The sequence below is a fragment of the Hemicordylus capensis genome, chromosome 5, assembly GCF_027244095.1.
Source record: "Hemicordylus capensis ecotype Gifberg chromosome 5, rHemCap1.1.pri, whole genome shotgun sequence".
NCBI classification, from domain to species: domain Eukaryota; kingdom Metazoa; phylum Chordata; class Lepidosauria; order Squamata; family Cordylidae; genus Hemicordylus; species Hemicordylus capensis.
Genome location: NC_069661.1, coordinates 237,142,856 through 237,169,648, shown reverse-complemented (window position 1 = coordinate 237,169,648; position 26,793 = coordinate 237,142,856). Strand labels below are relative to the sequence as shown.

General features: G+C 44.7%; 1 protein-coding gene across 2 annotated transcripts in view; it reads right to left on the bottom strand.

Moving 5' to 3' along the window:
• Positions 1–213: 213 nt before the first annotated feature.
• The window catches only part of WNT5B (Wnt family member 5B), a 156,081-nt gene continuing 129,501 nt past the window's right edge, over positions 214–26,793 (bottom strand). For both annotated transcript variants that reach the window (XM_053255876.1, XM_053255877.1), the window contains exons 4-5: positions 13,053–13,345; positions 214–1,998 (exon numbers count right to left, since the gene is read on the bottom strand). In XM_053255876.1, the coding sequence (XP_053111851.1) occupies positions 1,540–1,998; positions 13,053–13,345 (752 nt within the window). In that variant the 3' untranslated portion in view covers positions 214–1,539. The remainder of the gene's footprint in view (positions 1,999–13,052; positions 13,346–26,793) is intronic.

The following is a 26,793-nucleotide window of genomic DNA, read 5'->3' as shown; positions in this document are numbered from 1 at the left end:
GGGAAGCAACTGTGAAGGCAGGCTGTTGCTTACATGGCCTATTTATTTGTGGGTTTCCCAGAATCATTTGATTGGCCACTGCAAGAAACAAGATGGTGGACAAGATCCAACCTTTGTTCTGATCCAGCAGGGATCTTCTTATGTCCTTATGAACGTTTCATTCTTTCTCTGGTATGCAATTTAGCACCTGGAATAATTCTGCTGAAGTCCAAGTCTTACAAGGCAAATTTAATACTCAGCACACACACAACATGGATGTATTTCATCTGCAGCCTCCTTCACCATTACACATTTGCTTTAGCCACTTGAAAACCAGCTCTCGCCATGCAAAGAAGCATACAAACCAAATAGCCTCTATGCAACATTGAGGGTTTCTTAAAAAACCTCTTTGTGACTTTTGCCATGGCAAGAAGTAACACGAGAATCAAGTCTGACTGCAATAAGTTCAAGCCAAGTTCAGTGTCCAACTTGGCACTGCAGCCCCTGTGTTGTGAAATACATTAGCAGCCACCCAAAACAAGTACACTCACTAAAACAAAGGAGGAGAGGGCAACAACAAGGGATATTTAATGCTGACAACAAACTGTACATCTAGGACAGCGTCAAGGAGGATGAAAAGGAGTGCGAAAGGTAACCATCCAAGTCAAAATTGAGGTGTCCTGTTTGTTGAGTCCTTTGTGTGTCAAGTCCAGAGACACTCACACAGAACATGTTTCTCCCCAAACAATCCAACAGGCCCAGGAAACAGCAGCCAGTTTTTTTCCACAAGGAGAAGACAGACCAACAGGCAAAAGAAAAGAACACCGTTGCTTTTCCAGAGCTTTGGTAGATTCCAACACCCCTACTCCCACGTTCCAGAAAATGCCAAAGAGCCAGATGCTGGGTTTCTGTCAGGATAGATGGGTAAAGCAGCACTTTCTAGGTGAAAGGAAATATTTTCTTTCCTCCACTGGAGGCAGAGGAACCATCTGCCATTGTGCAACAGTTTTCTGTCTCTCTGCACTTCAGCCACACTGTGCATGGACCCCGTCCCTTAAGCCACTGTTCAGGACTGAACACAGGCGATTTGCTGTCAAGTCTGGTATCCTGCCGTGTGTTTTTACATGAAGCAGAAAAAGACTCCAAGTCCTTCTGGAAATCAACCTGAGCGTGGAAGGCACTCTCCTGACACTGTGTCCAAGAAGCACATACTCCCATTTGAATTTCAGCCATCAGGTATCACATCCTTGGGCAATGAAGAAGCCGTAGGCCCATCCTTTTCTCCTCGTGTTAAGGGTGGGAGGGAATCAGCACGCACCAGGACGCAAGCCACTCATTTTGCTCCCCAATTAAATAATTTTTAAAAGGAGCAGCCAGCCAGGCAGACGTTCAAATGGAAACATCTTAAGACACCCACCCACCCCCGCAAAAAAGTGTCTCTTAAATAAGCTTCTTTAATTATTATTATTATTATCGTCGTCACCATCTATTTATTTATACAAATATATAAAATATATTTATATAGATTTATATAATAAAGATTTGTTGCTCTGGGCGGGCTCATTTACAGACGTATTGGTCGACAATCTCTGTGCACTTTTTACACTTGACGTAGCAGCACCAGTGGAATTTGCAGTGGCAACGCTCCACCTGGACGCTCTTGTACTGGTCGTAGCCCCGGCCACAGCACATCAACGCGCAGCCATCCATGCCCTCCGAGGTCTTGTTACAGAGCCGGCCCTGAGTACCCAACGAGCCCGTGGTCTCGTTGCGCAGGCAGTAGTCGGGGCTGGGGTCGACGTAGACCAGGTCCTCCGGGGTCGGGGAATTGAAGCGATTGTTCACCAGCTCCAGTTTCCCTTTGCGAGTGATCCTCATGGCCGCAGCGCTGTCGTACTTCTCTTTCAGGAGGTCGCCCACTTTGCGGAAGTCGGCCAGCTGCAGCCAGCAGGTCTTGAGGCTGCAGGAACCCGAGACGCCATGGCACTTGCAGGCAACATCAGCCAGCTTATACACTGCCTGTGGAGAGGAAAAGGAGAAGGTGGGACCAGACAAGGGCTCCATCAGCACCAGCTCCCAGCATAACCTACACGGAAGTGTCCACTCTTAGCTACCCAGTTCTATTTCATGCTGGCCTCATTGCAGAGGAAGCTGCCTCGTACTGAGTCAGACGCTGGTCTGCCTAGCTTAGTATTGTTGACACTGACTGGCAGCGGTTCTCCAAGGTTTCAGGCAAGAGTCTTTCCCAGCCCTACCAGGAGATGGCAGGGATTGAAGCTGAGACCTTCTGTATGCAAAGCAGATGCCCTACCACTGAGCTACGCCCCCGCCCCCTAAGGGGGATGGGAGAGGAGAGCTGGTCTTGTGGTAGCAAGCATGACTTGTCCCCATAGCTAAGCAGGGCCTGCCCTGGTTGCATATGAATGGGAGACTAGAAGTGTGAGCACTTCAAGGTATTCCCCTCAGGGGATGGAGCTGCTCTGGGAAGAGCAGAAGGTTCCAAGTTCCCTCCCTGGAGGCATCTCCAAGAGAGGGCTGAGAGAGATTCCTGCCTGCAACCTTGGAAAAGCCGCTGCCAGTCTGTGTAGACAATACTGAGCTACATAGACCAACGGTCTGACTCAGTATATGGCGGCTTCCTATGTTATCTATTTAAATAGATAGATAGATAGATAGATAGATAGATAGATAGATAGATAGATAGATAGATAGATAGATCTATCTTACGGCAGACAGTGCTCACATGTAGTCGCCTATCCAAATGCAAACCAACGTAAACCCTGCTTAGCAAAAGGGACAATTAATGCTTGCTACCATAAGACCGGCTCTCCACCCTACTCAGGAGGACACTCAGGGTTCCTCAGTCAGGGGGATGGAATAACTGATAGAATATATTCTTATATCATATAGTCTTTCAATGTTCCTGTGAGGCAAGAAAGACCCAAGAGACTTATGAACATGTGAAGCTCTCTTACTGACTCAAACCATTGCTGCATCTAACACAGTATTATCTCCCTGACAGGCATTAGCTCTCTAGATCTTCAGAGAAGGGTCTTTCCCAGCCCTACCTGGATATGCCAGGGACTGAACCGGAGACTTCTGCCTACAAAGTTCTGCCACTAAGCTATGCCCTGAACCGGAGACTTCTGCCCACATAGTTCTGCCACTAAGCTATGCCCTGTCCCCAATATATCTCTTTGTTCAGCTAGTGAGCAGATTCATTTGTTTGTTTATTAAAATATTTATAGTCTGCTTTTTGCGTTTAAGGTAGCTAGCAATATTAAAGGATCTACCATCATTAAAAACAACAAATGGTAATAAAATAAAATCAGCACCAATCAAGTAGGCAGTGAAGCTAAAACCAGCAGAGGAAGGAGAATCTCAGTCCAACAACAGGGGAGAGAAATTTCCTCCATGCTGGAGGCAGCATGGTTTTTACTTTTGGTAGGAATACCAACTGGTATTGGTTGTGCCACCTGCATATCTAGTTTGCTCTGAGGAAAAAAGTTTAACAAGAATTGTGTTCTTTTGTCAACATGGGACACAGAAGCTGCTTGCATCTTGTATGCCACCTTGTGGCCAACCATTCTTCTGCTACTTTTTCTTTTTCTTTTTAAACTTGAAAATCTGGTGGTAATAATCCATTAATTTTTAACAGCAGCCACAGAGTGCCAGGTGGGCTGCTCTGAAGAACTAGTTTCAGAACTCAAAGTATGTCATACTTGGGAACAGATGTTGCAAGCCAATACCCAAAACTGATGCCTGCTGTTGAAAATGTGGATTTTGATGTCAGCGATGTAAACTAGAAGAGTATTTATTTCCCTGCTGTTTCCCCTTCATCCATTACACACTCTCTCGTTTTTTACTTCATGCCTACTTTTTTCTAATGTTCATCTAAAGATGTGACACGTAAATGTTTCCTCAATGAAAAATGAAATGTGTGGATGCTTTCCTTCTAAAAATTGTTCCCCAAAGCTATTTGCTAGGGGTTGGTGGGGAAAGACAGGTAAAATATAGCTACCTCTCTTCCCCCCTGCCTCCCATCATGTCTACCAGCGGCTTCTAGTGGGACAGTTTCCATCTGGAAACTAGCACGGAAGGAGGGAGTTGAAACAACCACCCCCTCCGGTAGCACCACAACCACAATCCAATCTGGGGTCCCTCACAGCTGCTTTGAACCTACTCCAGCATGGAAACCTTTCTCCTGCTGTCAGGTGGGCAGAAGAGACAAGCCCCCTTGCTGTTCATGGTGCCCTGATTCTGAAGAATATAGGAACATAAGAAAAGCCCTGCTGAATCAGGCCCAAAGCCCAACTAAGTCCAGCATCCTGCTTCACACAGGGGCCCACCAGATGCCTTGGGAAGCCACACAACCAGGAGAGGACGGCCTGCCCCCTCCCTCCTAAGGCAGGCCCCATCTGCTCTCATTATTGCTCACCTCCTGGCAGGCAGCCAAAACCTTCCCCTTCCAGTGGGCTTCTTTGGATACTGCCTCTTAAACGATAGATCTGCATGATGCTGAAATTTGTTTTTAACCTGCTGCTGCTGTTGTTGTTTTAGGGTTTCTGGGTTGTTTTTAGAGTTATTTTAATGACATTGTTTTGGACTATCATTTATTTTATTACTGTTAACCACCTTAATGATTCTGATAGAAATGCAGAGATTGTTGGGCCACGATGCAATTGTTTGCGCTATTGAGGCTGGGGCTGATAAGAGTTGTAATTCAACAACATCTGGGGGCCCAAGCAGTGTTCCTTGTAAGAGGGATTCCCAGCTGTTGTTGACTACAACTCCCATAATCCCCAGCCAAAGGCCACTGTAGCTGGGGATCCTGGGAGTTATAGTCAACAACAGCTGGGAATCCCTCTTACAGGGAATACTGGACCCAAGTTTGAGAACCTCCACATTAATGAGTACATTTATTATCGTGCCACAAATGATTAAAATAGCATGTCGAGGTAGAGAGTATGGCAATTTTAAGGAACATGATGTAGCAGTCCAGTTAAAGTTAAGCAGGTGGGTGGTGCTGGTATGTGCCTGAATGGAATTCTCCATCTGAATGGAATATCACCCTAATATATTCATCTGAGATTCAACTGGAACTCACCACCTTGAGTTCCAGATGAAAGAAAGGTGGACTCTTAACTATCATCTGTGTGGACTAGTAGCTACTGTGGACGTATCTGCAAGGCTGGTGTATGCTACTACAGAATCAAGACATAAGCTACAGGATTACCACTCATTTACACCATGTTGATACAGAAACTACAAATACATTACAAAACCTAGTTTCTCTGCCTGGCTTTTTATGATGCCATTGGAAATGAGAGATTCAGAAGCTGATGGATGCTTAGTTACCATTAACTGAATGATAGGCACGCATCTTTCAAAGACTTTTCTTTCAATTCTGAGTCCTTGTGATTGCTTTAAAAAAAAACACCAACTGAGATCAATCCAAATGTGAGCAAATGCCATGCATGGCGTCTTGCTAAGTCCATCTCGGGAAAGAGGAGAACTCTCTTGAGCCATAGGCATTCTGAAACAATCTCTCTGGCAAAGTTATAATCTGTTCCATTTAACTAGAGTGGAACAAATGGGTTGAGTCTGTTGCAAACAGAACTGTGATAATTAAACCAGTCTTTAAAGAAGTTTGCAATTCGAGGTGATGCAGATAAAGCACTTGGTGTCCAATTCAGCATAAGGGAGATGGAACCAGTAACCCAAAAGAGAAACATCCAAAAGGTTGAAAAGCAACAGAGAACATTCTGGATTTATGAATCTGGGGGGGAAATGATTGCCCTGAACAAGAGCCAGCCGGGGAACTATTTTCTTTTTCAGTAAATATGCTATTGCACTTTTGGATTCTTTCCTTTTTGCATTAAATCTAAAAGCTACACCATAGCCAGGAATCTATAACTATATTTCTCTTTGCACTTTGCTTCAAAGCCAAGCTATTCCAGTCTATATTCAACTCCAGTTTTATTGTCATAACAAGTTGTTCTGGAAAGAACTAATCTGCCTACTTTCCTTTCACTAGCCCTACAACTGGACTACATTTGGTCCAAATGGGTTAGGCAGTTCACAACACAAGTTAGCCCTCTTGTGCTTTAAACATTCATGTGTCCACCATCCTGAATTGGTGTGGATGACATCATCACAAACTATGCCATTGAGGTGTCCCTTGGAGTCACTCATTACAACTGCACCAAATTTGGTCCAAATTGGTTAGGGGATCCAAAGGTTAGCCCACTTGCACCTCAAATGTTCATCTTCAACATAATTACAAATGATGCCATTGAGGTGTCCCTACAACTGTACCAAATTTGCTTCAAATCAGATAGGTGGTTCACAAGTTAGCCCACTTGCATCTCAAACGTTCACACACCCACCATCTTGAATCAGGGTGGGCGATGTCATCACAAACGAAGCCATTGGGGTGTCCCTACAACTGTACCCAATCTGGTTCATATTGGTCTAGGCACTGCAAAATTGATAGCGGAGGACACACACAGAATGCCAGGTAATTTCATAAGCTTACTTTCCTTAAGGAAAGTAGGCTAGCAAACAATAGGAAGAGGAAAATAAATCTTATTGCTCTTTTCACATAACTAAACAATAATCCCACTTAACCCTCAAGAACAGCACCCTTCAGCACTAGGCTGACAAACATAACATTCCAAAAATTAAAACCACAACGAGGGAGAGTTAAAGGGGGGATAAAAGATGTAGGAGAAGCAAACGAAGAGAGGTGTTAGAAGCAATGGGTCTGCTGTGCATGACTAGAGGCTAATTTAGGTCTTGCTGTTTGAGTAAGTCCAAAAGTCTTGCCATATGGATGCAAAGGTCTCTAGAGTGCCCCATCTATTAAAGACATTTTCCAGCTTTTGTAATAAGGCCCAGCATATCATTAAGTCATTATTTCACTGAACAGGACACCAGGGACTTCCAGCGTTTCAGAATGATCCTCTTAGCTGCCAAAGCTGCTCTACGAATCCCAAGCATATGGTGCTTAGGGGGCGCCTAAAGACCAGGGAAGTCTCCTAGAACCAAATGATTAAGTAAAAATGGCAATGAAGAGCCAAGGGTGGCACTTCGTCTAGCTTCTGCATCATGCCAAAGCTGTGTAATCTCGGGGCAGTGCCAGAACACATGCACAAGATTAGCACAAGGTTCTTATAGGGCCAGTAATGACATCGTGCACTCAAACCGAGACCATGAAAACAAACTGCATGCCAATATTCTCTGAATAAAACTTTTTGCTGGGTACCATATTCAAAGCAAAGATCTTGGAATCAAGATCAGAGTAATAGATTTTTTAGCCTACTTTCCTTAAGGAAAGCTTATTAGATCACCCGGCATTCCATTTGTGTGTGGTGTGTGTGTGTCCATCAACTTTGCAACACCTGGACAAATATGAACCAAACTGGGTATAGTTGTAGGGACACATAGGGACACCACAATGGTGTAGTTTGTGATGTCATCCACACCAATTCAAGATGGCAGGCGCATGAACGTTTGAGGCGCAAGGGGGGTAACTTGTGGACCGTCAGATTTGAACCAAATTGGGTCTAATCAGGGTGGATGACATCACTTAGTTTATGATGTCATCCACTCCAATTCAAGATGGCGGACGCATAAACATTTGAGGCGTGTGGGCTATCTTGTGAACTGCCTATCTGATTTGAACCAAATTTGCTACAGCTGAAGGGACTCAAAGAGATGGCTCAAGGGTGTAATTTATAATGATGTCATCCACCCTGATTCAAGATGGTGGACACATGAATGTTTGAGGCACATGGGCTAACTTGTGAACTGAACTCAGCCCAACCGATTTGAATCAAATTTGCACATAGGAATGGTTCAACAGCGTAGTTTGTGATGATGTCAACCACCCTAATTCAAGATGGTAGACGTGTGAATGTTTAAGGCTGGAGTGGGCTAACTTGTGAGGAGGATAATCATCAATTAAGATTATAGCAAAAAGAAAGTAGGCAGATTAGTTCTTACCGGAACAACTTGTTACAGTTGCTTTTAGCTGGAGTTTGTGAAGCAAAGGCCCCTGTTCTACATGCCACTCACAACATATAGTGTTTATAGGCCAAACTACAAATGAGTGTGTTATGCCCCATTTCTTTAACCCAGGGTTTATCCTAATCATGTATCAAGCATAGCCTAGGAAGAAAGATCCAATTTCTAGAGCAAGGAAAAATTCTCATCACTGTCCAAGTTAGCCAGACCTAATGATAAATTTAAGCAATTGAGTTTCAGACTAAATCCAGTTTTCCCACAAGAGCCACATGAAAGTGTTTATTTAATGTTTATCCCACTTTTATATCCATATTCAAAGCAGCTAAGAAGAAAGATTATATAATTCAGTACAAAATCGGTGGGGGGGACACCTGAGACACACACTGGGGTGCGGTGGAGATCATGGCTAAAACTTCGCCTTAAACCAGTTTTCTGGTGTAGTTTCTGCCACACGAACTACATAATTTCAGAGCTCCAAAAATCTCCTGAACTTAAGGTTTGTTTTGGCATTTGTTTGTGTTTGCTGTGCTGTCTCAAATCCCATGCTACTTCTGTGCTTTTACTGCAATTGCCAAGTGGTTTTATAAAGATCTTTCCAAATCCTGGTGGGTTGGTTTTTTCCCCACCTTAAAAAAAAAGTTGCAATTCAACCCTCCTTCCATTATTGTCATCAGCGTCTCTGAGTTTATCCTGTTTGATCTGGAGGAGGAATGTTGAAACAAATCTACCCAAGGGAGGCAATAGAACAGATGGTTAAGGGGAAGCATCTTATGTGCGTGCATATTCAGGTAAAGTAGAAGATAAGCCTGATAATACTCAATGTCTATTAAACTAGGATGGCAAACTCAACATTCCGATACAAAGTTTGGCTTACATCAACAGGAATTACTTCTAAATAAAGGTCGACATCCTAACATTGCACTTGTGAAACAAGCTTTCTGAAGCACAGCTTTATTTAGGGTGTCAATCATTATTATTTTATTTACTTACATGTATATCCTGCTCTTCTCCAAAGATTCCAGAATGTTTACATGATTATGTTTACCTTAGCAACAACCCTGTGAGGTAGGTTAGACTGGGAGATAAGTGACTGGCCAGAGTCATCCAGTGAGTTTCATGGCTGAATGGGGATTTGAACTCAGGTCCCCAGTCCTAGTCCAACATTCTAACCACTACACCACACTGGTTATTAGAAGACTGTTGTGCTACCTACTTGTGCCAAGTCCGAACCTTGCATTCCAGAATAGTGTTGCACTAGCACAAACAGGTTTACACATGTGCAACAGGTGCACATATTTTAAAAGGAGACTTTTGCGCAATAGCATAGTTTCTAAAATCGCTGTGCCTTACGTACACAGGTGTACAACCTCAGTGTGCGAGCACAACATTGCTTATGGTGCAAGTGCAGTGTTAGTCAGGATGTCAGCCAATATGTTTAGGTGTACAAGTCTTTATGCATACAGTACAAGGGATATTGGGGCATCAATGGCCCGCTGGCTTTCCTTTATCTTCCTTGCTGAGATGGGACTAGCCAGGAGTGGATCATTTGGGGAAAGGCTATTGATCGAGCTAAAACAACGTGAAGAGCAAGGGATTCCAGATCTCCTGAAATCCACTTGCAAGCATTTGTTCAAGGAACAGGTTAAAATATCTCCTCCTTTGGTCTCCTCTCCACCTCAAATGCCTTTCCAATTCTTCCCTCAAAAGTACTGGCATACACAGGGAATTAATGGAGAATTCCTATGTGGGTGATTAGCCAGGTCTACGCAGATTCACTTGGCAATGAGTGATGGAGTGACTGATGCTTGAGGCCTGCCACGTGTTGAAAGAGGGAAAAGTGTGGCAGGACTGCCAAAGTCTGGGGCAACTTAGAGTAAGAGTCCCCCAGAGCCAGGGGGGACAGGTAAGGAACAGGATGGCGGGAAACAAGAGGAAAGGCTGAGACCAAGTGGAGGAAGTCACCGATGGAGGGGAAAGGACAGGCTGAGACACTATAGAAGACAAACAAACAGAGAACAATCCAGTCAGAGCCCTGAAACAATCAGAAGTGCAGTGGAGCGAGCAGTGATGGGGTCAGGACTGTGTCTGAAATAGAAGCACACACAGTTCTGTCCCCACCCCTTTCGTGCTCTTCCCAAGAACCAGAGAGGGAGCTCATTTCCTGCCCACCACTCTTGCTGCAGAGACACCAAGGATGGCGGGGAGATCCCTTGCGTATGTATGCAGTTTGGGAGGAACCTACGAATAGGATGTCAGTTACAGGGGATGGTAGTCCCGTAAGAAAAGGAACTGAGAGGGCAAATTCTTGTGCATAGACAGGTAAGCAGAACCTGTATTCTCCTCTAGTGTTTGAGGCTGGGATGAGTGGAGTCAGGGTGTAGCTAGCATTGAACAAGTGGGGAGGCACAAATGTTCCTGGGCCCCTGAGGGAGGGGCACCCCACTAGGTGCCCCTTCACTGTTTGCTCTTCAGTGTTGACGTTGGATGAATATATGAGGTGATTGTAGTAGTAGGTGGGGCTCTCCACACGAGCAGTGTGGCGAGCTGGATGGGGTTAGGCGGGGAGAGTGGGCCAAGCCCGCTCTCCTCAACATGAGCACCTGCGGAGGACGGATTCCCAGCTCCACCACAGAGCTAGTAGGGCCTGCAGGGATCGGGGGCCACCTAGCCCCTGGAAGTCCCAGGATGCCCTGTGCAAGTGCACGGGGCATCTTGGGGAGACCCCCAAGACTGGGAAGCTTGTCTTAGCCTCCCGGCGGGGGTCTCCTCACAAGTCGTCGTGGCACAGGGCCACGCCGTGGCGACTCACGGTTGCCAAAATTGGGTTAGCAGAGCGCTTGTTCCGCTCACCTCATTTAATAAGGGGGACTTAAGCAGGCTAATCACCAGGAGCTGCACAGCTCCTAATGGTTCCCACGACCACAGGGAAGTGGGCTGGGCTCCCTTAGCCTGCTTTCCTGCGGTCGTGGGAACAGCCCCGTGTGTGTGTGTGCGTGTGCATGTACAAAAGGGTTTGTGTGTATTCCCCACCACTACCTCCATAGCTTCAACCTAAAGCAAATATGAAACCCATTTGAGTGGACAAAGCTAAAATTGAATACATGTGCATTTAGACACACACACACACACTTACTTCTATCTCTCATTCAACAGGCTTGACCCCTCAGTTCACGAACTGATTCATGTGTTAAATTTCCAGTTAAAAGATCTATAAATCTGCAGATCTCCAAATTCAGTTAGGGTATTTATGTATTAACAGTTGCATGCTGGACAGAAATTCAACAGGTGGCATCTTACTATATCCGCACCAGGAAAAAAGCCTCATACACAATAAGGTCATTCACACGACCAACTTATCTGAGGCTAGGGAGGGCTGGCAAGGATGTGAGAGGCAGAGCTGGAAGCTGGAGGAGGAAGTCCTCTGGCATCCCACAATGCACTGCACAAGGAGCACATTGTATTGGGGATTTCCCTGCTGCTGGGTGCTCTTGCCGTCCAGCTTTGTGGCCGCTTGGGCTGCAGGCGAGCAGAGAATAGGGAAGAAGGGCATGCTCACATCCTTCTACCTCATTATTAGCCTGGGTACAAAACCTGGGCAACCCTGGTGGATTGATCCCGGCTCTCCAGGTGAGCAGCCCTACCTGGGTAGGACTGTGCAAGCCTGGGGTAGGGCTGCTCATGTGCATAACATTACTGAATTTCTGACTGCCAAATAGCTGTCAAAGGCACAGGAGCCCTGTGACAAAAAGGAGAGGGAGCAACCCTATGTTCAGAATTCAGAAATGCTTCTGAGTGTATCCAGGAACTACAGGAAGGAGCAATCCTATCAGGACTGGAAAAAGATTAATAGGCACAAACCAGAGAAAGTATGGAGTGCTTCAATGCCATTGAAATATATGGGGCATGGTGTGCTGAAATAGTATGCTCCTGTTATATGGATTAGAGTCAAATACATTGTTGGTTTGAACTGGCCTCATTCTTATGAAGACCAGTTACAACGGGGCTTGACAAATCGCAGGCGCCAGGGAGTCACAGCACCTAGAAATTTAAACATGGTGCCTAGACTAGGATTTTCAGAGATAGTTATTTAATACAATCCTTCATTTGTCCCAGACAGCCCTGGTTTTATTACATGTAAAGAGGATAGAGAGAAGCCAATTTACTTTCCCCCTCCACTATGTCCTTCACTAAGCCTGGTAATTTTGTCAAGAATCCATTGTCTGGCTCCCAGATTTTTGGGCTGGCTCCTGGATCCAAAGAGAATTGGTCAAGCCCTGAGTTACAATCCTATTTCCTCTTCCACAAGGAAAAGGAGATCATGAAAAATGATCTCTCTTTTGATGTGAGACTCCACGGAGGACAGGCCTATCAATGGCTACTAGTCTGGAGGGCTATAGATTACTTCCAGACTTTGAATACCAATTGCAGGGGAGCAACAGCAGGAGAGAGGGCATGCCTTCCTCTCTTGCCTTGGGCTTCCCAAAGGCATCTGGTGGGCCACGGTGGAAAGCAGGATGATGGACCAGATCGGCCTTGGGCCTGATCCAGCAGGACTGTCCTTATGTTACATGCCTCAGGAGGTTTGTTTGCCACCCGTCTGCTTACCCTTTGACGTCTATTAAAGGTCTGGCTTTTTCAGAGGCTCTTAACTCAGCGTGGTGTAGTGGTTAGAGTGCTGGACTAGGACCGGGGAGACCCGAGTTCAAATCCCCATTCAGCCATGAAACTAGCTGGGTGACTCTGGGCCAGTCACTTCTCTCTCAGCCTAACCTACTTCACAGGGTTGTTGTGAAAGAGAAACTCAAGTATGTAGTACACCGCTCCGGGCTCCTTGGAGGAAGAGCGGGATATAAATGTAAAAAATAAAATATAATAATAATAATGTTTTTACTTGCTGGCCTCCTGTTTGCAATCGGCACTTTAATATTCGTTTTATTTTAATTGCACTATTGTTGTTCTAATCTAGTTTGTAAGATGCTTGGAGCTGTCTTATAACTGGGAAAGTGGGATGTAAATTTTCTTAAAATATAGTAAACTAATCTTACCCTACGGCCTGCCTCGTTGTTCTGTAGGTTCATAAGTGTGCGGGCCTGCTCCTCGGATCCTTTTGCGTAGTTCCTCTCCCTCTCCCTGGCATCCACAAACTCCTTGGCAAAGCGATAGCCATATTCCACATTGTCCCCGCATCCACCCCACAGCCAGTCTCGAGGAAGATCCTTCGGTCGGGGTGTCCGGCTGCAGCCACAGGTGGAGAGCTCCCCCTCGCGGCAGGCACGGCTGATGGCATTCACCACCCCTGCAGCGCTGACGGCATAGGTAAACGCGGTCTCTCGGCTACCTGCCATGGAGAATGAGGAGAGGATCGAAAGACAAGTCTCAGTTAACACCAATAAAAATCTGCATGGCTACAGCCCTACAGTGGGACTTACTTACAAGTGAACATAGGAAGCTGCCTTATACTGCATTGGACCATTGGTCCCTCTATCTCAGTATTGTCAATATTGACTGGAGGCAGCTCTCCAAGGTTTCAGGCTTTCCTAGCCCCATTTGGAGATGCTGCCAGGGATTGAATGTGGGGCCATCTACATGCAAGCAGAGGCTCTACCACTGAGCTGTGGCCCCCTCCCCTAAGGGGAATAGTGCTCACTCACAGTAGTGTTCAAATGCCATACAAATTGAGCCCCACTTAGCAACGGGGGAAATTCATTTTCACTACTGCAAGACCGGCTTAATCCCATGCCTAGAACTGTAAGTTTTTTTATTGCTTACTCTAATCACAGAACTGGCTTTTGCACTACTGTGAATCGATTGTATATTTTGAAGTGTTAGTTTGTTGGTAGATTTGTTTGTGCAAAATAAAGTCATATTTCTGGATGACCTACAAATACCAAATTTTGCATGAACAATCTTTTGACTTAAATAAGTGGAATGCACTACTTTTTGCACCAGAATATGCTCACTGAAAGGTTTTTTAAAAGTGTATTTTAAAGAAAAAATTCTGAATATAATCATATTAAAATATTAACTGTTATTGTTCTCAGATTTTTAACACTCAATCAGATCAATAATCGCAAAATGACATCATGCCCAAGAGAAGTAAAAGAACTTTTTTTCAAATTTACCGTATATGGTAATTATTCAATAAAATGAATAATGCTTTAAGTTGAAATCTTACAAATTTCAAACTGTTTTTACTTCCCTTTTGTAAGCATATTAATAAAAAATTATATTATATATACTTTATTTCCTGACTTTTCCTAGAAGTGTAATCTACACAAAATGACTTTTTCTGACCAACGATGGGCCTTACCTACTAATTAGTAATATTTTGGCAGAAATAATTTGAACTGTTTATGACTGTAAAATTTGGTTCTGGGGGAGCCCAAGTTAAATTATGTTTTTCAACCTGCCTGAGCAATTCACTCAGCAATTATTGTGTCTTGGACACTGAAAGGCTGCATCAACCATACACATTTATATATGCAAAAGTATATACAGTTTTGGTGTGTGAGTTAATCACATGCTTAGATCTCTCCCATTAAAATTAATTGAACTTGAACTTTTGTTTTATTTCCACTCCCCACTTTATTTTCATTTGCCTTTCTTTTTCTCCCTTCTCTTTCCCCGCTGAAAAAAATCAACCGAGTTAAGAATGGGAAGGGGAAAATATACAAACAGAAGAACTTCCTTTAAAATCTACAAATCTCAGCTGTTTAGTGTTGGTAACTGTTGAAATGTTAAATTGTTTTCGGATTTAAGTTATCCAATTATTAAAGGGTTGGACTGAAAAATATAGGGATTAGAGCAGAAAGCAGGAATGAGCTGGATACAGAATGTGGAATCCAGAATACTCTCCCACTAGCACTTTTTTTTTTACTACACTTCTATTATGTTATCTTCTTCCTTTAAAATGTAGCTGGAAACCATATAAGGGAGCTCTCTCTTTACAAGAAGACTCAACTCTCTTTCATATTATTAGCAGCTGCTGCCAGATTTTCTGATTCAAGAAAGATCCTATATGTGCCCAATGAAGGCAGAAGAGGAAATATGAGGTAACTGAGATGTCTTACAAACACAGTCCTAAAGATTGTACATTCCCTGCTTATAACCATTTGAATACCATGCACCCCACAATTAGACACTCTTAGGGGAAGTGTGCGGGGAGCCTGAAACGAGTTCCTTTGATCACAAGGCGCCCAGTGGGAAGAGAAGGTATTACTCCCTCCTTCATATTCTTGGGAAAGGAAGTTTAAACTGTTAAATAGCTGACCAATACAGCTAACTTTCTAATAAATCTCCAAATACGCTAAACAGCCAAAAGAAACAGTTATGACGATAGAGAGCCAGCAGGAGAAGGGGTACTTCACAGTGTCTTGCATGTATGACTATTCGCTCCATGGGCAGAAGTCAAGGGTGTGTGCTCAGTGCAAGAGCTCCTGGCTCTTAGGCAACAAGTTCATTCCCTCAAGACTAAGGTGGAGGATCTGGAGAAGCTCAGCGAGACAGAGAGGTATGTGGATGAGACCTTCAGGGACGTGGTAGAGGTATCCCACTTCAAGGCTGATAGCTCCTCTGCTGTCAGGAAGAATGAAGGTCTCGGGGAAGGAGGGCATCAGTCTGAGGAAGAGGGAAATGCTCCTTTAGAAGGGACTCCTTCTGTGGCTGATAAGCCCATATCCTCTCGCACAGAGGATACTCCTCTGGGGGCGGGGTCTCCTTGTAGTGGGCGATTCAATCATTAGAGGAATAGAGAGATGGGTTTGTGACATGCATGTAGACTGCATGGTGACTTGCCTGCCTGGTACAAAGGTTAGACTGTGCTGGGGAGGAGCCAGCTGTCGTGGTGCACGTCGGCACCAACGATGTTGGGAAATGTAGTTGGGAGGTCCTAGAAGCCAAATTTAGACTGATTTTTAGTATATTGAAGACCAGGACCCCCAAGGAAGCATTCTCAGAAATATTACCTGTTCCATGTGCAGGGTCAGAGAGACAGGCAGAGCTGAGGGGTCTTAATGTGTGGATGAGATGTTAGTGCCAGGAAGAGAGGTTTAGATTTGTTAGGTACTGGGATACATTTTGGGGCAAGCAAAGCCTGTTCGAAAGGGATGGGCTGCACTTGAACAAAAATGGAACCAGACCACTGGTGCTTAAAATAAAAAAAGGTTGCAGAGCAGCTTTTAAAATGATGCCAGGGGAATAGCTGACAGGAGCTGGACAGTATCCATCCCTTAAGCTGCAAGGGTGTAAAAAATTCAGATAAAACAGAAGGGGACAGAGTAGAACCTCACAAAGAGTAGACAGAAGGCTGTGCTAGCTGGACAAAGAGATCAAAGAGCAAAAAAAAAGATAGCTCACACCAGGTAAGAGATTCAGCGTATATTTGCTTACATGCCAATGCGAGAAGCCTCTGAGTCAAGATGGGCAAGCTGGAGTGCTTGGTTGCTAATGAAGAAATAGGTATAGTGGGCATAATAGAAACATGGTGGAACCGGGAGAACCAGTGGGACACTGTTATACTTGGCTATAAACTCTATAGAAAGGACAGGGAGGGGCACCTTGGAGGTGGAGTAGCACTGTATGTTAAAGAAGGGATAGATACATAAACCTAGGAGGACCAGAGTCCTCCACAGAAACCCTGTGGGTGACAATACAAGGTCTGAAAGGAAATGTGCTACTGAGGACATGCTAGCGTTGATCTAGAGCAGGGTTTCTCAACGTGTGGGTCCCCAGATGTTATCGGACTTCAACTCCCATAATCCTCAGCCCCAGTGGCCTTTGGTTGGGCATTATGGGAGTTGAAGTCCAATTACATCTGGGGACCCACACGTTGAGAATCCCTGATCTAGATCAAAACACTGACAGTGACCTGGAGTTTCTTAAGGAGAACAGGGAGGATTCAAGGAAAGACAGGGCAGTAATAATGGGTGACTTCAATTACCCACACATAGTCTAGGTAAATTCGGTCAGATAATGAGAAAGATGTCACATTTCTAGATACACTGAATGACTGTACCCTAGAACAGTTGGTCTTGGAACCAACCAGAGAGAAAGACTTAATCCTGAGTAGCACCCAGGACCTGGTGCGTGATGTCAGTGTCATGGACCCTTTAGGGAACAGTGACCATAATGCAATTAAATTCAACATATATGAGGGGAGAGAATCACCAAGGAAATCTAACACAGACACTGTGAATTTCAGAAGAGGAAACTTCTCTAAAATGAGGAGTTTTGTGAAAAGAAAGCTGAAAAGGAAAAATCAGGAGAGTCACTTTGCTCCAGAATGCATGGAGTTTACTTAAAACCACAATACTATAAGCCCAGTTAAAATGTATACATATAAGGAGAAAAGGTACCACCAAGACTGGGAGGATACCTGCATGGCTAATAGGTACAGTTAAGGAAGAAGACTTCCTTCCGAAATGGGAAGGCCTGCACAAATGAAGAGCACAGAAAGGAACACAAATGCTACCAAGGGGAGGCAAAAAGAGTTTGAGAAACATTTAGCTAAAAGCATCAAGAGGAATAACAAAAACTTATTTAAATACATCAGAAGCAGGAAACCTGCCAGGGAGGCACTTGGACCATTACACAATGAGTGAGTTAAAAGGATCATTAAGGAGGATATGGAGATTGCAGAGAAACTAAACTAATTCTTTGCATCTGTCTGCACGGCAGAGGGTACTGAGTGTATACCTGTTCCTGAACCGTGCTTCTCAGGGGCAAAGGCAAAAGAACAGAGTCAGATAGAGGTGACAAGAGAGGAAATTCTAAACTGACTGAAAAAATTAAAAACTAGCAAATCTCCAGGGCCAGACAGCATCCATCCAAGAGTCCTTAAAGAATTCTAATGTGAAATTGCTGACTTCCTTACAAAAATATACAACTTATCCATACAGTCAGGCTCTGAACCGGAGAACTGGAAAGTAGCCAATATAATACCGATTTTCAAAAAGGGATCTAGGGGCGATCTGGGAAATTACAGGCTAATTAGCTTAACATCTGTTCTGGGAAAATTAATGGAAAGCATTCTCAAAGATAAAATTGTAAAGCACATAGAAGAACAGGCCCTGCTGGGGGAGAACCAGCATGGCTTTTGCAAAGATAAATCTTGCTTCACCAACCTTTTGGAGTTCTTTAAGATTGTCAGCAGGTGTGTGGATAAAGCTGATCCAGCTGACATAGTATGTCTGGAATTCCAAAAAACTTTCGACAAAGTTCCTCATCAAAGACTCTTGAGAAAACTTAGCAATCATAAAATAAGAGTACAAGTAAATGTGTGGATTGGTAACTGGTTGAAGAACAGGAAACAGAGGGTAGGTATAAATGGAGAGTTTTCACGATGGAGGGAAGTGGGGTCCCCCAGGGATCTGTACTGGGACCAGTGCGGGTAAGCAGTGAGGTGGCCAAATTTGCAAAAGAGATTGTGAGGAGCTCCAAAAGGATCTCTCCAAACTGGGTGAGTGGGCAACCAAATCGCAAATGCGGTTCAATGTTGGCAAGTGTAATGCATAATGGGGCAAAAAAACCCAGCTTCACTTATACAGTAACGGGATCTGAGCTGTCGGTGACTGACCAGGAGAGGGATCTTGTGGTCGTACTGGACAGTTTGTTGAAATGTCGATTCAGTGTGTGGCAGCTGTGAAAAAGGCCAATTCTATGCTAGGGATCATTAGGAAGGGGGATTGAAAATAAAACTGCTAATATTATAATGCCCTTATACAAAACTATGGTGCAGCCACACTTGGAGTACTGCGTACAATTCTGGTCACCATACCTAAAGAAGGACATTGTAGAACTGGAAAAGGTGCAGAAGAGGGCAACCAAGATGATCAGGGGCATAGAACACCTTCCTCATGAGGCAAGGCTACACCTGGGGCTTTTTAGTTTAGAAAAAAGGTGATGAGTATGGGGAGACATGCATGGTGTGGAGAAAGTGGATAGAGAGATATTTTTCTCCCTCTTGCATAACACTAGAACCAGGGGTCATCCTGGTTCCATCTGAGGCTTTCTCAGCTTTTAGTTACAGATAAAAATACTCAGTAGGTTACAAGAATACTTCAAAAGCAGCCCGAATGATGTTGGGGTGGCACACTTTAAAAATCTTGGTTACCCAGTTGCAAAGAACAGGTATGTCAGAAAATGCAAAAGCACACTTGAATGTGTATAGTCTTTTTCTACGCCCTAGGTGTATGGAGTGAAGGCTAGTGTTTCTTGTTTCACTTATGCTATAGGTAAACTATAATAGAACAGTATCTGTCATATGCAACACACACACACACACACACACATATACATAACTTCTAATGCAAAGTCTGACTAAACAACCTTTCCCCTAAACTTCCCGAAGCCAAAGCCCAGGCTTCCTTTTCTTGAACTCACCAAACTCCAGATGAGAATTCAAGCTTCCTGTCCTCCTATCTTTCAAGAATCCGTAGAGTCATTTTCCTCCCAACAGCTGTCTAGGTCCCACCCACCTGGTATGCTGATTGGCTGAGCCCTGGAGTTCACCCGCCTGTCAGTCAGGACAGACTTTACTACTTGCATGGGGTTTACTACTTGCGGTTAACTTGCGGGAGGCTGATTACTGCAAGGGGTTTGGATAACCTCCCGGAGGACAGGTCTATCAACATCTACTAGTCTGAGGGCTATAGACCACCTCCAGCCTCAGAGTCAGGATGCCTCTGAATACCAGTTGCAGGAGAGTAACAGCAGGAGAGAGGGCATGCCCTCAACTCCTGGCTGTAGGCTTCCAGTGGCATCTGGTGAGCCACTGTGTGAAACAGGATGCTGGACTAGATAGGCCTTGGGCCTGATACAGCAGGGATGTCCTTATGTAACCCCAGTTTATTGCTGGGGTGATGGTAGTCCAACAACATCTGGGGACCCAAGTTTAGAATCCTTGTGCTACATTTTGCTTGAGACCGACAGAGGCACTCAGATCCAAAGCTCTGCACACAAGCGTCTGCCTGTACCCAGGTCTAGCCAGACAAGAATTCAAAGAAAGAGCTGTTGAGCCAGCATAGACTGACTGCAAATGGAAGGGTTATCTAGGAGCCAAGAGCCCTGCCCCTTTCGATCCTCACCCTTCCACAACAGCAGAAGCTGATATAGAATGAGCATCAGGGACCCCTGTGTGTGTGCAAATCTCTTCATGTGCATAGAGTTATCCCCAGCCAGCTCTGGAGCAAAAGTGCTTTGGAGTCACAGTGAACAAGTCATCATTTTGGAGCTCTATCTATTACCAACCACTGATATGAACTCCATCCCCCACAATCCCCCACCCCAGCTCTATCCGTCATCCCCACTTGCTCTATAATGAGCCAAAATCTGGCGACCCAACCTCTCTGACATTTGGTGCTGGGTTAATGATGGTCTTGGAATCTTAAGGTAGAATTTGCCATGGGGAGATAGATGGTTTTTGATTCCTCTAATTCATCAGACACCCCCATCCTTATTCCTTTGAGCCAAATTTGCTAGGGGCCTCATGTTGACTCCCTGCTTTGGATCCAAACAGCAGCTGGGCAGGGCTCTGCATAAACTAGGCTGTATATGGATCTGTTCACTAATCAACATGATATTACAGAGCTCTTGGCTAGATGAGACCTCATGCAGTGCCGAATTAAACTAAAAAGAATGCACTCATGTTGCAATGCTATTGTAACTCCCAACAGACCACCTCATTCTCAAAAGCCCAAGACCCCCCCCCACACACACAAAAAAATGTCCTACAGTTCAGAAGTCCAGTAAACACGGAAATTGTCCAGGGATTTGAAAGAGTTCCCAACACAGCTATTAGCAACAACAGCTGAATAGAACTATCATGAGTAAAAGCAATGTACCTCTGAATACTAGATTTAGGGACCAACTGTTGTGATCGGCAGGCAGGTGCCTTCATGCTCTACTTGTCATCTTCCCAGAAAGCTGCTGGACATGGAACGCAGGACCAAAATAAACAGATGCTTGGCCCGATAAGCAGAACCCTTCTTGTGTGTTTATGTTCTGACAGAGGTTAAGTGGGAAGCAGCAATCGCACACAGCATACCAGTGACAACTAGGAATGTGCACGAACCAAGGTCCCTGCACTGGTTCAGTGCTGAACTGGGCTGGACAGGTCCAAACCAGTTCAGCACCGCAGGGAGGGGAGAGGCAAGCAGGATCTTGAGGAGGTCCTTACTTTGCTAGGGGCCTCATAGACTCCTTGCTTTGGATCCAAACAATGGCTGGGCAGGGCTTTGCATAACCCGCATGCAACACCAGCACGCACATGATGTCTGTGCATGCGCAGGAGCCATTTGCATGGTCAGCAACTCCATTCTGACTATGCACATGCGCAGACACCATGTGTATGCTGGCACCGCGACTGGGTTCTTGGGATGAGTGCTGCCATAGCAGGAAGATGCATGTTCCCTGCTAACTTGGCAAAGAGGCACCTTTTACCGTGGTGATTCTCTTTATTTAGCAGGGGGAGAGTAACTGGCCATATCCTTCCCCAGCACAGTACCTCCAGTGACTGCTGCTGGTGTCTATCTTGTGTTTCTCTTTAGATTGTGGGCCCTTTGGGGACAGGGATCCATCTTATTTATTTGTTATTTCTCTGTGTAAACCGCCCTGAGCCATTTTTGGAAGGGCGCTATAGAAATTGAATTATTATTATTATTATTATTATTATTAATGTGGCAACAGAGAGCAGGTGAGGACTTGCTCTCTTTTTAAAAAAATTTAAAGATCCCATTCACCACTCCCCTCCCTGTAGTGCTGAACCAGTGCACAAACCTTGGTTCGTGCACATCCCTGGCGACAGTATCAGGAAGTGGGGGCATAGAAGGGCCAAAGTGCATTTCTGGGTGGAGACAATTTGTTCCAAGTTAGATTTCTGAAAGAGAAAAAAATGTGTATTTTATGTTAACAGTTCCATCCAAAACATAAATGGAAGTAAGCCGATGGGGAACTGTTCTTTATGTTTATCAGGGGTACCCACCTTCAAGCCTCCAGCTATTGGGCTGCAACTGCCATCATCCCCGACTACTGGCCACTGTGGCTGGGGATGATGGGAGTTGTAGTCCAAAAAACATCTGGATGGCTGAAGTTGGACATGCCAGATAAAACATGTTTATTTAGTCCAAATGAAAAAGAAAACATTATCTAATTCAACATTTTAATATATATTATCTTGGGTGTCAATTTTGTCACTGGGGTAAGCACCCCTATGTCTCGCCTTTGCTACACTACTGGATTGACTTCCAAACAAATGTGCTTAAAATCTCACTCCTTGCCTTTTTTTTCTCCAATAGGATTAAGGACATTTTCACAAGTGACACTAAGAACCCCTTTTAATCTGCAGTATGCCACTAGGGATTGTGGATAAGGCAAGACAGAAAGTAGAAGAGTTTTAAGTGTATTGTTCACTCTAGTCATTCAGATTACAAGTGCAAGCAACAACAACAACACCACCAGATTAGAAGGTCCCTTGTAAAACATGTCTAAAACTCCAATCCCAAACATGTTTACTCAGAAGTGACGCCCACTGAGTTCAATGGGACTTCCTTCCTGAGTGGCATGCTTAGCATTTCAACCCCCTCTAGAGCCTTACAGATCACACTGTAAACAATATTACAATGGTCTTAACCTTGTTCTCCTGTAAACATCAGCCGAACAAAACCTAGTCTTCAAACAAACACACAAATAAACAGATAAATAAACAAACCCTAATTGTAGAAATTCAAACTAAAGTTGCCTTTTTTAAAATTAGTCCCAGAAAGGCAACTATGTCAAACTGCATTTGTATGTAGAACTTCACACTTAATTAACTAATTCCATGCCTTTAAAACAAATCTTCCTTCCTTGGGATGAACGAACATGTCTATATTAACCAGCTGCATTCTTCATTGCATTAAGATGATTCAAGTGAAAACAAAATGTGAGCTGTACATATGAACAGTTATCTGATTTCCCATCACCGCTCCCCCCCCTGAAAAACAGAAGATATCAAACTACAGCATTTTAGAATTGGGAGGGACCTTGGAGGTCTTCTAGACCAACCCCTCTGCTTGGTGCAGGAAAGTGCTACAACATCTCTTTCTGATGGCTGTCCAGTCTCTATTTGAAAACCTCTAGTGAAGGACAGCCCACCATTCCATGACGCAGACTGCTGTACAATCTCATAGCTCTTACAGTTAATTCTTCCTAATGTCTGGCCAGAATCTGCTTCCTCACAATTTCAGCCTATCAGTTTTAGTCCTGCCCTTAGAGGAACAGGGAATGAGTCTGCTCCTTCTACTACGTAACAACCATTCAGATATTTGAAGACTGTTATCATTTCTCCTGTAAATTTAGCCTAACAAAATCTATAACATGTTTCTTTAAAAACAACGCCCCCCCCCTTAAAAGTACTATTTCACATAAAAGCTAAATTGCAGATTGCACCCTGGAGAACAACAACAACGTCTCAAGAATATTCAGATAGTATTTTGACTATTGTGCTGTTTTATTGGGATTGTTTTTTCATATTAATGCAGTCTGATTTCAGATCTCATATCAGAGAGGAAAAGCAGAATATAAGTGGAAAGTAAATAAATTATGTTACAGCATCATCTAAGGTAGCCAGTGTTGCCCTAAAACAGGTCCCCAAATGATACATGGTTCCCTATAATTTCTGTGCAATGATCCCTTATTTCCATCGCACAAATGAAGTACGTACAAGGAAAGAGTTTACCTAGGAAAACTAAAGTATCTAAAGGCTAGGCTTTCTCAAACTGTGCATGTTTACTTGGAAGTAAGTCCCACTGGGTTCCACCGGGCTCACTCTCATCCCAAGTGTCCTTAGTGTACTCCTAATCCTGTGTGCGCATAGCACTAATGCCTTAATTCCTCCCAGAATGGTTAAGAGTTTGGATGGGCCTTTTCTAGCCCTGGGAAGCCTTTGTTGGGGTGGAGGAACAGAGGAGGGGAAATGCAGGGGGAGCTAGGGAGGTGCCTATAGTTTTGACACCTTGCCTTTATTACCCTGACAGTCGGGCATATCAAGCCTGCTCCAGATTTCTCCATTCCTTGCCACTGGAGAGTCGCATTTCAAACGGATTTGGGACAATGCACCCAGCTCCCACCAGTCCATTCAAGTCCCACAATGACCTGTCAATGAGCTTTTTTACTGCTCAGCAAACAGCACCCTGGGGTAGCCCCGCATTCATTCTCTCTCTCTCTCTCTGTGGGCAGGGCTAAACTCCCTGCTGCCCTGATCCTGGAGACATGCTCCGGGCTGCCCTTCTTCCTTGCCAAGTGAAGCAAGGCAGAATATGTCATATTTTGGAGAGGGTGATGAAGAATCAAGCACAGTCCCAGTGCTTTTTACAGAAAAACCCAAAGAGGTGGCATTTCTCAACTAAGCAGCATCAGGCTTCCCTGTTGGGAGTACCAGGTGTTTCTTGGCTAGAATGGCCAAATCAGCAACAGAGAATAGACTCAAGGCAGAGAGTTCAGGGAAGGGCTGGGAGCAGAATTCACTTGTGGGTTTCATTCTCACCAGCATGCTTCATCTCCAGCCTCAAAAAACCTAACCAAGCAACCAGCTAGCCTCTAAATCCTGCCCAACATGCCGGTTGGATGCCAACCTTCTTCTCCAGGACAGTATTTTCATGCTCCCCTTAAGAGGGGGATCAGACTTTGGAATCTGCCTGCATTACGAATGGATAAGGAATCCCCCTTCCCACCTGGGTGTCTAACAAAATCTGCTGTTACAGAAAAGCCAGTTCAGGAAAGACATTTTTAGCAGAAAAGCAAAGGGCTGTGCCACGCTTAACCCTGTCCTCAAATGCTGCTTTCCACTACAACTTCCCCCTTCAACCTGCTCCCTAAGACAGTGTTCCAGATGTGTGTTTACCCTCCAAACATATGGACAATGGAATAAGATACCTAGGGAATTTCTGGAATCTGCTTCCCTGGAGCTTCTTTACTCAAGCATTTTTACATGTACACATAATAAACAGGGATTAGCTACAGCCAGAGCTGCACCTGGAATCAGTTTTGAATGTCAAGGCTAAGCCCGGGAACATGGCAAATAATCAAGAGTGCCTCTGAACATGTGCAAAGTGCATTTCCCTTGCAGATCTAGAATGAGGAGTTCAGGAATTCCGGTGCAGCAAGTATATGTTCTAAACAGCCTTGAGCCCTAGCACAACTCATTTTAAATATTAACTGGGACCAATAAGTGTTTAAATATTAACTGTGACTAATATGCACCTAGGAGATACAAAGCAAGTAAGAAAGCAACAATGCAGTGGTACCTTATATGGGCTACTTCACATAAGACAGTTTCCTACACTGATTATCACTTCAGTATAAGAAAATAATGTCTATACTGCAATGTGTGACCAAGCACATGTATCTATTTTTCTGTGCATGCATGAAATAGGAAGTCACAATGGGTAGCGGGTTTCATATGGGTATATATTGTAAAATATACATGTGTTTGCAATGTGTTACAGTATTAGGAGAGGAGAGCTTGTCTTGTGGTAGCAAGCATGACTTGTCCCCTTAGCTAAACAGGGTCCACCCTGGTTGCATATGAAAGGGAGATGAGAAGTGTGAGCACTGTAAGATATTCCCCTCCAGGAATGGAGCCGCTCTAGGGAGGGCAGAAGGTTCCAAGTTCCCTCCTTGGCATCTCCAAGATAGGGCTGAGAGAGATTCCTGCCTGCAACCTTGGAGAAGCCGCTGCCAGTCTGTGAAGACAATACTGAGCTAGATGGACCTATGGTCTGACTCAGTATATGAAAGTTTCCTATGTTCCTATATATGTGGGGAGTTTCCCCCCCTACCCAGAAGTAATATCTTTAGAGGGAAATCACCCTGAGCGAAGCAACAAGCTATGCTCTCTTTCTTGCATTTCTAAAACACAATCAGTTTCATTCTAGCAGATCAATTTCTATCACACAAGCTTCTGAGTTACATGAAACTCTTCAGCAGGCAGAACGCAAAGGTAGTTATTTTATGCCGCTACAGGGAGAGCAGTACAGGTCTATTGCAAACTTCTCAGTCACTCATCACTCCCTCATTAGAGACAAGACAGTCTCTAATCAGAAAAACTTCTCACACTTCCAACCCCTGACACATTGATCAGGAGGAAGCCACAGACAGTTGCGATGACTCACAGTCTCTGTTCAGCTCATTTGTCCTTTGTACTCCACAGAGTGGTGAGCTGCAGTTCCAGGTACACCTTTTATAAGTGCTCAACCTACTTCCTTAAAAGACACAGACTGAGGCCAGAAAGGTATGATATGGGGGTGGGACCAAATGACCTTTGAAAATGCCATCTGTCTCAGGGCGGCCGTTTCGTGAAGGGAAGTGAGGCAGTGGCCTCAGGCAGCAGATTCCTGGAGGGCCAGCAGGGTGGCAAGATCCCCCTTGCCACTGCCATCAGGGCAGCTCTCTGGGACCCAACGGGCCCTGGCAAGCTTTGCAACAGACGGAGTGCCTTTCCTCCCTGCAAAGCTGGCAAGAAGCACAAGGAGAGAAAAGGCAGCTGCTGGCAACCTTCCTATCTCCCTTGCGTCATGTGCAAAGCAGGCATGAGTCTTTTGAAAGGGAGCGGGCTTCCCATCAGGGTGTGGGCCAAGGCAGCACTTGGAGCCTCACACCTCAGGCACCCTAATACCTTGGGCTACCCCGATCTGTCTATTCCTATGATTCTTCTCTCAGGCGGCTCACTTATGGAGCTTCTGCTCTCGAAGCTGCACCCTTCTCCGGCTACACCCCTATCCCTGCCACCCCTCTCTTGGTGTCCATCTTCAT